The sequence below is a fragment of the Phasianus colchicus genome, chromosome 3 (genome assembly GCF_987193195.1).
Source record: "Phasianus colchicus chromosome 3, bPhaCol1.hap1.1, whole genome shotgun sequence".
Classification (NCBI taxonomy): Eukaryota; Metazoa; Chordata; class Aves; order Galliformes; family Phasianidae; genus Phasianus; species Phasianus colchicus.
In genome coordinates this window covers 61306776-61317230 of record NC_143438.1, presented here as the reverse complement: position 1 = coordinate 61317230, position 10455 = coordinate 61306776, and the positions used below count along the sequence as shown (strand labels likewise).

The 10455-nt window shown below is 47.4% G+C and overlaps 1 protein-coding gene across 5 annotated transcripts; it reads left to right on the top strand.

The window, feature by feature from the left end:
- The first annotated feature begins 3094 nt into the window (after nt 1-3094).
- TCF24 (transcription factor 24) lies at nt 3095-10217 on the top strand. 5 transcript variants are annotated; one of them, XM_090137668.1, is made up of 5 exons: nt 3095-3340; nt 3970-4056; nt 4770-4854; nt 6119-6522; nt 8841-10217. In XM_090137668.1, the coding sequence occupies exons 4-5, from the start codon at nt 6145-6147 to the stop codon at nt 8952-8954; spliced, it is 492 nt and encodes a 163-aa protein (XP_089993794.1). In that variant the 5' UTR covers nt 3095-3340; nt 3970-4056; nt 4770-4854; nt 6119-6144; the 3' UTR covers nt 8955-10217. The 5 variants fall into 5 exon arrangements, with proteins under 5 accessions (XP_089993794.1, XP_089993791.1, XP_089993792.1 ...); XM_090137665.1 differs by having other exon boundaries at nt 4748-4854; XM_090137666.1 differs by lacking the exon at nt 3095-3340 and adding an exon at nt 3535-3604 and having other exon boundaries at nt 4748-4854.
- The last annotated feature ends 238 nt before the right edge of the window (nt 10218-10455 follow it).

Below are 10455 nucleotides of genomic sequence, written 5' to 3'. Positions count from 1 at the left end.
TGTCTTCTTCTTAACTTTCCTCAGCAAATAAGTTGCCTTTAACCAGTGTCTTAGGTTACTTCCATGTATGATACTCTTAACAATTACACAGAGGTGTGCTAATAGTCCCATAGTGCAAGAAGAGAGCCGTCAGCACATGATGTGTGAGAAGATTTGTAGTCCTAAAAAGTTATTTCCACAATAAGGATTTTTTCAGTTTCTGATAAATGAAGTGGAATAGTTAGAAAAAAGCTCAACAAGATTGATGGTATCTGTACTGATGAATTTTTGGGTTGGGAATATTGCACATTAATTTGACATCAGCTTCTGCTTTATGTAGCTGGGACTTGAGTTTGGCTGCTTTGCACTGGTTTGAGTAATTAGATGAGTGCTCAAGTCTTCAGATACAGGAAAACTCCAAATGTACAGATAAAGAAAGTATGGACTGCAAATTGCCCTTGGAATGAAACCTTTCCTAATGGAGTTTCTCTGTCTGAACGTCAGTACGATGTCTTGTGCTTGAGACCCTCAATGAAATAAGGAAAGAATTTTCCCCGAATTAGAAAATCAGGACCTTTTTTTTTTACATTCAGTGTTTTGTGTATTTTGTTGTCATTTGTGTTTTGTTGTCTTTAGATAAATGTAATTCAAACAAACTTAATTCTCGTACGCATTCTCCCTGAATTACAAGATACTTTTCATTGGTAGCAAAGAAACAGATTTCCAAAAGTAATGTAGTAATTGAATGGTATCCCAGCCTGGAGCTGCCACTTGCTTCCATTAAAGCTTTTGAGTAGTTCAGCATCAGAACAACAACAACAACAGAAAACAGTGAAACAATGAAAAAAGTTCTGATGTGTAACTATTGCTATTAGTCCATTAATGAAATTAGTATTGACCCAGCATGATATTTCTATTTTTTGCTGCCATGATCTATGATATTCAGGTCAAGGAAGACAGAACAGTAAAAGCTGCTTCTTGGTAAAACAATTTCCAAAGACAAATGTAAATATTTTGGTGAATGTTGAACACTGACAGCTGCTGGATTCGATGCATGGCATTGCAAAGCTGCCCTCTGGCCTTTGTAGCGCAGTGTATCTGGGGATGCCTTCCCACCCTTGCACATCTCTATTTAAAATCATTTGAAGGATGTTTAGTACTTCTCAGTGTGGGTTTTTCTGTGAGTCATTCCCATAGGTTCTGAGTATTTTCAACTTTCACTTGAAGATTTTATTATTTATACACGAATTAAGATCTCAATGAGCAGTTCCCTGTCCAGAATGGGCTGTGGGGTTTCACACAGGTTCCCCAGACCAGCAGCTCACACCGCACTGCAGTCAGTAGTGTTAATATTCATGCTGTACCTTATCAGCAGACAAACACATTTTTAAAATTCTTATCGGAGAAATAAGTATGGGTGAAAATGAACAAAATGGAGCAAAGTGCCACAAGTGTTCACACTGAACTGGAGCTGTAAAAGCAGAGAGTAATGTGACAAGAAGGGAGCAAACCGTACCTGGAAAAATATCACAGTCTCCAGCAGAGCTGTTCCTTACTTAAATCATACTTGAAATCTGGCTCTTCTGTGACCGGGGCATTTCTCACATCTGAAATATACTGTAGAAGGGAAGGCAACGGAGCAACTCAGGCATTTTATCTGAGAGAGAAGAAGCAGCAGCTGCAGCAGCCTGTTACACTTGAACAGTTGATGCAACTGTTTTCCTTGTTGCAATGCAAAAAGTTAAAAATCCATTCTGTGTGGACATGCCTTGTGCAGGCAAGGACACTGCCTTGGGGTATGGCAGAACCAGCCCTCTGATGTGTGCACGATCTGGTGCATTTGTGGTTATCAGGAAAGGAAAGAGGAGCTCCTGGGGGTGCTCCATCAGCCTCCAGGGAGCCACAGTCATCATTCTTCTGGGCACAGCTGCTGGATGGGTGAGGGAAGGGATCGTTCCACTCTGCTCTGTGCTGTGCAGCCTCATCTCAAGCACTGAGTGCAGTTCGGGTGCCTCAACATAAGAAGGGCACAAAACTATCAGCATCCAAAGGAGAGCTACAGACATGGGGAAAGGTCTGTAGGACAAGATGTATGAGGAGCAGCTGAGGGCCCTTGGTTTGCTCAGCGCAGAGCAGAGGAGCTGAGGGGAAACCTGATGGAGGCTGCAGCTCCTCAAAGGGAGCGGAGGGGCAGCGCTGAGCTCTGCTCTGTGTGACAGGAACCGGGCCCGGGGGAACGGCATGGAGCTGCGTCAAGGAAGGGCAGCTGGGGGTTAGGGACAGGATCTGCACCAGAGGGCGGTGGGCACGGAACCGGCTGCCCAGGGCAGTGTGCACGGCCTTGAGCTGTCGGAGTGCAACGAGGCAGCAACGCAGGGTTTGGATTTTGGACGTGGAGCTGGGAGTTGGACACAACGATCCTTGCGCGTCCCTTCCAACTCGGGATATTCTACGATGCTGCGATCCACGGTGCAGACGAGGCCCGTAACTGCGGCCTTGTAAATCCCCACGGAGTGACTTCTGTCAGAATCACTCCCGAAGGAAGCAGGGGAACCCCGCAGTGCCGGCAGCCCGCTCCCAGGAGCGGCTGTCTGTGGGGCGGCCCCACGCGCCACCGTGCGGAGCCGGGCAGCGCAGGAGCCGAGCAGCCCCAGGACGGGGCCGGAGGTGCCCACCCGGCTCCTCTCTCCTGCCCCAAACCGCCCCTTCCCGGCCTGCCCCGTACAGCTAGCGATTAACTTCTTAATTTTCTTGGCTGCAAAGGCTGTGACAAATTGCTCAGACTTTGTTTCTCTACTGCGCCCGAGGCTTGATTTATTGTGCCTGCGTTATCGTGAAATCAGGCTCCATTCAAAATGTTTTTCTGGGAGAACTCTATCCCCTCGCTGTTTATTTGCCCCGTCCCTCCTCATTAGCGTCACTGATCCGCAATGGCCCCGCTCGGTTCCAAACCGGCTCTCCCTGCACCTCGTCCCGCCCGCGGCTCGGAGCGCCCACGGCTGTGCGGGGCCGTGGGAGGCGCCGCGTCCGTAGCATCGCGAACAAACGGGCGGACACACGGCCGTAGGACAAACCGGAGAAAGAACGGAGGGAAAAGCAACGGGACGGAGGGAAAGCTCGCTACAAAAACCGTTTGACCCCGGGCCCGCCGGTTCAATCCCGCTGCTCCAACCCACGCCGCGGCGCAGCCCAACCGCAGCCGCCGGGCCGCCCGCAGCGCGCTGTCGGTCCGTCCCTCGCGGCGAGGGGCGGTCGCTGCCCGGGGGCGGTGGCGGGGCCAGGTGCGCCCAGCCCCGCGCTGCGGCCGCCGCCGGCTTATAAAGGGGGCGGGCCGGGCCTGGCGGGTGGTGCAGCCGGGACGGTAAGTGCGGGTCGGCGTCCCGTCGGGGCTTCTCGCTCTCTTCTTTTTTTCCTTCTTCCCTTCATCACCACTTCTTTTACGCAGCATATAGGAATGGGAAAGCATTGTGCTGTTTTCTCTCGCAAACTAATGAAATTTCGAACTGATGCTGTCTTTATGATGTCGTGTGAAGCACGCGTGCATCTGCCCACTTGAGAAATGCGGCATGCAGCAGAAGTGCATCAGAACTAATGCTGAGATGGGATGCCATGCCACTGGCTCCAGGTCCCTTTGCCTGCCCTGTGTCTGTGTGTGCTGGCACGCTGCTCAGGGGAATGTTTCACTGCCTTAAACCCAAGCCTCCTGCTTGCAAAATCTGCAACCAGATGATGTGGGAACTAATTTGCTTTAGTTTTCGGCACTGGCATTTTGGATCATGAGCTGTTGGGGGCCACAGAAGCCAGGGTAGCAAACTGCAGCGAATGGGATGTGAGCACAAACGCATGTACATCCCCACAGACACCCTGGTTTTCTGGACGTCACATTGTCCCAGGCCAGTGCTCTCAATAGAAAGCCAACAGCACAGAACTGAAGTTGGAGTGAATGAAACCTCTGATTTCCGCAGGTGAATTGTTGCTTACTTTCCTCAGGCCCAGGACTTCATCCCCTGCAGATGTGAAGCTCCTGCAACACATGCTCCAGTTTCCAAGGGACGCATGAGGAGATGAGGTGTTCAGGTACGTGTGTTTCTGTATTGTTTGTTATATACAATGCCAGCATAACTCTGCTTTGTCACACTCCAACTGCAAAGACAACTGCACGTAAGCCCACCATGTTTTAGCAGATCGACCAGCACTGCTACCCCAGTTTGTCTGTATCCTTGTGCACTGCAGGCTTATCCAGTGTCAGGGAAGACTTCTTCATTTCATTCAGTGGGATTTCAGTGGGATAGCAAATGAGAAATCCCACTGATGAAGCTGGGAGCAATACCACGCTCTGCTTTTGTTCGTGCCCATACTGACTCAGCAGTGGCAGCGGAGATGTTTGTGTCACTAACAGGCATGCAAAGCCAGCTTAACAGAGGGAGAAAACACCGGGAAAGAATACGCTATTGCCTAATCACATCTTAAATTAAACAGTTCAAGGACTGTTTTTTGCTGTCATTTGGGACAAGCTCAAGTAGATTTCCATGAGTTTTACTTTACACAGATGATAATTATCACAGTCATTGGCTTGGCTCATTGCTGTGGCTTTTTTTTTGCTGTTGTCAGCCGTGGTTGCACTGGACTTCTGGGGACTTCAGTGTGGGGCTGAAACAATTTGCAGCATCAAGGTCTGACTTCTGTAAATGTAGACCTTCAGTCATTCAAGTGTATTGATTTTTATTTAGATGTTTAAAATCCCATTGTCTGTGACTGCTTTAATAAGGTGCCTTTGCTGCTGGCCCAAGGCAGCACAGAGCTCTGCGAGGCAGGGAAGCCGGGAGCTGCCCAGGAAGCTCAGAAGCTCTGCTTGGATAAGAACAACTGCCTCAGGTATGACTCTCACTGCGGAGTGCCGCACGTTGGGGAACACTGATGGAGTATTTATTGCTGGGGAACTGAATGAGCTCAAGGAAAGGGAGTTTGGCACAGGCTTTTCTGGAAGCTGGGAAAGACCTTTCAGCAGTTATTGCAGCTTTGCTCAAAGGAAGGTTTCTGCCATTGTTTTCATGTGATTCTTTTGCCCCCCAAAGGCCAAAATATAGCTTACAGGATTCCAAATTTTAAGTTAGAAAACCAAAGCAATAGAACAAGATCAGAAAGGGTTGAATGATGCTGAGTGTACAAGGACATGCAGACGCTGTTCCCAATCTTTTGAGCCATCAAACTTCCCCCTTCAAAACATGGGTGCTGTGTTCTGTGGCTCTATTCCCCTTCACATCTGTAAAGAACGTTTTTCTTTCTGAAATAAATGGAGCCCTGATTATCTGTGAGACTGTTAATAGAAAATATATGCAGTCTCACATCCCATTTAACTTAACTAATAGATTTTTTTTTTTGAAAAAATCACACGTATTCTAATGTTATTTGGTTGTAAATGGGGCCTACCATGGCAGCACTGCTTGGCGTGGTCAGCCAGGTTTGCTCAGAAAAGCAAAAAGTAATCCTTAGAGTGCTCACTGTAAGACCAGGCAAAAGAAAAATCACCTTTTCAAGGGTGTAAGATAGAACTGTAAAATGACAGGATATACTGAGTTGGAAGGGACCCATAAGGACTGTTGCATCCAACTCCTGGCTCCATGCAGCACCACCCAAAAAGTTCTGATTCTGTACCTGCGTGTGGCAGCAAACCAGCTGGTTTATGAATAGTGAGCCCAAAAGTCACTCACACCCTTATGCAACAGCCTTGCTTTTCCCAGAGCTGGCAGGATTTGCATTTCTGATAGGAGTTGCTTCTAGAAGGCATCCATTTCAGCAGTCAGGAGACGATGTGACTCCATGCTTTATCATCTCCTTCTCTGGGTGGTGAAAATACTAAGTTCACTTAATAAGTTTTTTTGGTGCATGCCCACAACCTGTGTTGATTTTCAAGCTGAGGTTGCAGACTGGTTGTTTGTACCCAGCAGGGGCCGTGCCGGCAGCCTGAGAGCTGCTTGCACCCCACAGTCTCCTGGTCCCACAGTGACTCCTGGCCATGGGGCATGAGCTGAGGAGTGATGAGGAGCCTGGGGGGCTCTGGCCTGGCACCGAGGTTCACGCACCACCATGAGCCCTCAGCCACGGCTGCCAGCCTCACAGACACTCTTATCACTTACAGGCCCCTCCCTACCAGGGAAGCCCCCCATGGACTGTAGGCATTTACCTGAGACCCGCGAGGAGACCCTGAGCCCAGAGCCCGAGTCACCATCACCTCCAGCTGCTGGCAGCAGCTCCTGCCTACCCCCCGCAGTCGGGCAGCGGGCCGGGCCGGGCCCAGGGCGACCCGCAGCCGCCAACGCCGCACGGGAGCGCAGCCGGGTGCAGACCCTGCGCCATGCCTTCCTGGAGCTGCAGAAGACTCTGCCCTCCGTGCCGCCCGACACCAAGCTCTCCAAGCTGGACGTGCTCCTCCTGGCCACCACCTACATCGCACACCTCACGCGCAGCCTCCAGGATGAGGAGGAGTCTCCAGGAGAGGCACTGGGAGCCCTCCGAGGAGATGGGTACCTCCATCCTGTCAAGGTAGGACAGCTAACTGGTCTTTAAAATATTCAGACAAAACTGGCAATTGCAGGCTGATTTACCTTGCTAGAACGCGTGCATAGAAAGACTGCTTTAGCTGAGTCTGCCAGAGCCATATAACCATGCAGCTGGGTGCTGCAGGCCTGGTGGAAATACCTGGAGTTGCTGACGTTTCTCTTCCTTCAGGGACTTTTCACAAAAATATCTGATACAGCTAAAGACCAAGTGCAGGGGGCTCCATCCTTAGAAGGGAAATGCTAGTATCTGCTCAGTGTCCATGGAAAGCCTGGCAGACCCACACCAAACCCACCAGAACCTATGGGGGAACCACTAAGATGTGAAATGCTCCACAGTGGCCATCCCAGCTGCAGCAGTGCTTGGCAATGTCTGCAGGTCTGCAGTGTTTCTCCTGCTGAGGCAGCCAAGATAAGAAATAAGACATTAATTACTGGCCATGCGTTAATTCCTCCTGTGAAAGTGCTTTTCTGATGCATTTATTTCACATAGTTGGTACATGCTGCTGTTTCTCCTGCCTTCATCAAAACCGGTCCTGGAGATGCAGAGGACATGAAAGGGGAACTGCTGTTAGGGAGTACCTGGGGATGGGAGCTGTTTCCAAACACATGTGATGCTGAAATGCTGCGATGTGTTTTCTTTGGCTCCAATCTAAGGGAGTGAATTAGGGCACTGCTGGATTTCTATTAAGGGGCTGATGAATTCAGAATGATTTAATTATGATTAATTTGTGAAGTAATCTCTAATTCCTCTAAAGTGACTGAGTTACAGAGACCTCCTTGTTCACACTCTTGGTCGTGGTAAAAAGTGCGATGTGAACGTAGGCTTCCCAGCCCATTCGGATGATTAGCAGGCTCATTAGGAAAGCAAAACCTTTACATAAATCAGAACATGGCTATAATTTAAGCAAAAAAAAATAAACACTGTGATGTGTTTCAAAATAAGCTCTCACTAGCTTCGGTTAGCTCGCTTGGCCAGGGTGAGGGGACACAGGTCTCACAGCACTACTCAACAGCTGCCAACTACTGCTGGCAGAAAAAATAGCCATTAAAGCAGTTAAACGATCCAGCTGCACATTTCCCAGGCTACTGGAATACAGCAACAGTTGATTCATTCAGCAGTTATTTTTGATAATCCTATTTACGTTTCATTTACCTGCAGCTTTGCCAGAGATCCTATCAATCTAACCAAACTTTCTGATATTTTGGGTAGTAAATTAATGCTTTAGTTGGAACTAGAACAGAAGTGTCCCAGGGAAATCACAGTAAATGCTTCAAAAAATCTGAGTGCAGGATATGAGAAGAGCAGTGCAGATAAGGGCTGTAACAACACTCCTGTGTCAAGCACAGTAAATACAAATAATGTGGAAACTAAAACGTTCAGGTGCTGTTGTGTGTACGCTGACCAGGAAGCAGGGTTAATTACTTCAAGTTAGGTAATGTCTCAGATGCCTTAATAGAGATGAATTCATAACATCAGGCTTGCAATAAAAATACCAAATGAGATCTTTGGGTCTTTCCAAGAGAGAACATTCTGCCTCTTTACGTCTTTAAATAGAAGGGCTGAAATTTAATTGCAGTGCTAATGCTTTGACAGGCCCCTTCCAGTTTTAGAGCTACCTTTGTTGTTCAGAGGAAAGGTGCCAGCCTGTTCCCCCGAGTGTCTTAATTCTTAAAAGAATGGTATTACTTGGAAGACCAGGCTGGCTTTTTCAGGTATTTCTGCATCAAAAGGGTGCCTGAAAAGGCAGCACGTTGCATCCAATTGTAACAACCAACTCAGCTTACCACGCTCAAGCTGAGCTCGTCCCTTCCCACAACAAGGCATACAGCTGAAGTAACACCCACAGCATGGCGACTCCATGCTGCAAGAAAAACCCTCCCCATCAGAGCAGGCAGGCTGGCACAGCTGGGTGTGCATGCGGGGGCTGCATGCAGAGTCAACACTGGGGCACCCTGGCAGTGTCCCTTCCAGCATCAAGGGAATGGTTTGCTTTGTTTTAGTGGCAGAGCAGCTGCAATGCAAATTGTGGTGAGACACCTCAGCACTGTGAGTTACAATTGTTTGTTGGGTCATGAGAATTTTTAGGAACTGTATCTCACAATTTATTCCCAAAGAAGATATCCATGCTACAGTTCCGTTGCACAGATCCTGCAGTAAGTGACAAAACACAACCTTTTTGGCAGTACTGTCAGTTTCCTATTCTATCATGATTCTGTCACCACATAAAGCTTTGCTTTTGTCACTCAGAGCTGCATTCAGACTCCAGGTGTTTCAGCACAGTGCTTGTTCTTGTCTTGCAGAAATGGCCAATGCGATCCAGGTTATACATTGGAGCGACAGGACAGTTTTTGAATCACTCAGCACAAGGAGAAAGCGCAAACCAAGGAGAAACATCAACAAATTCTCAACACTAGTCTCCCTTTTCATTTAAAAAAAAGAAAAAGTTATTTATTACACCATATATATATTTAAATTTTAAAAAAATATCATATCAACAAGCCGTAATTCCTGAAATACTGTTTGTGGATCAGAAGGAATTGGTTCTTAAAGATCTCTAATACCTCATTAACTTAATGTGACTTATCATTGGCTTCCATCACTGAGGATACTGCTGGTATCTGAACCAGGGCAACAGGAGAAGGCAGCTGCTGTCAGCACTGATGGACAGCATAGCTACAGGCTCAAGACTGCTAATGACAGCTGTTCTCATCCATCTCTGCACAGGAAGCTGATAGGTACAGGATGGGAAAAAGAGACAGGGAAATGCATACTGGCTAAGTGCAGTGCAGTACAAGCTCTGAAGAAAAGCAAATGGCAAACAAGTCTGCAAATAGCCATCAAAATAACACGTGCCCTTTCCTCATGGTGTGAAATCAATAGCAGAAAGCCCACAGACAGCAGTCAGGTCATGCCTTCATCCTTCAGATAGTCATAAATGCATGGAGCTCTTTGAAAACTGAGGTGCACATTCACTTTAAGTAAAGATGTGCTGAAACTTATCCTACACGCATACAACAAACACAGACTGCTCTATAGATTAAATGTAGTTCCATTAATTAAGTATTGCTTGTATTGATCTATAGCCTTGTGTTGCATGTGACATGTCTGTTAAGTGTTACCCCAGAATTATTACATCAAGATACACTCCTCTCATCTGGGGCTTCAGATGAATGAGCCCTGAGAGCTGGCTTGTTCACAGCACATGATTCACTACATTATTTCCTATATTTAGGCAAGAAATATTGAAACTAAATGCACCAATACCATCTAATGTATCTGTTCTGTAAAACACCGTACTTGTCATATATTGTTATTGTCAAGGTAAACATTAAATATTATTCACTGGACATTATATTTTTATTGAGCTGCAAAATCTGCATCACTTCTGTTCCTAATTGCATAGGGTGAACAGTTACTGATAATAACGGAGCTGTTTCAGTGTTATTAGAGGAATGGGGTAATTTTGGCTGTTTAATTTTAGGAGGTCATTTACAATAACTGTTCTGAGGACTTCCTCACAACTTAAGTCTTAAAATAACGCACGAGATGAGGGCATAAAATGCAGATGAAGATTTAGGCTGAGAAAACGCCAAGTAGGATGGCAGAAGCACGGAGAAGTCACACGGGGTTCACACCTCACTAAAACCTATATGAATGGCATCGGGTCAGGGCAAAAAGGAGTGGTGAAATTACAGCCAGAAGGCAGTGCCAAACCTCAGCCTGCACTGCGGGCAGGTAATAACATGCCGGTGAGTCACCACTAGGAGGAGAAAACACGACGTGTTTGCGCTGCGTGCTGTTACCTGGCGCAGCAGCTCCTAAATAACACACCTGGAGGGGACAGAATTCAGGAGGCCCACAGCAAAGCAACACAAAATGCCACCCACCGGTCTGCAAAGGCTTCTTCCTTTCGTG

Bases quoted from the DNA above. Each gene is read 5' to 3' on its own strand.
- TCF24 (XM_090137664.1), top strand. From the start codon at position 4,710: ATGTTTAAAATCCCATTGTCTGTGACTGCTTTAATAAGGTGCCTTTGC. The intron at 4,855-6,118 runs GTATGACTCTCA...TATCACTTACAG, and splicing joins GATAAGAACAACTGCCTCAG to GCCCCTCCCTACCAGGGAAG. The intron at 6,523-8,840 runs GTAGGACAGCTA...CTTGTCTTGCAG, and splicing joins GGTACCTCCATCCTGTCAAG to AAATGGCCAATGCGATCCAG.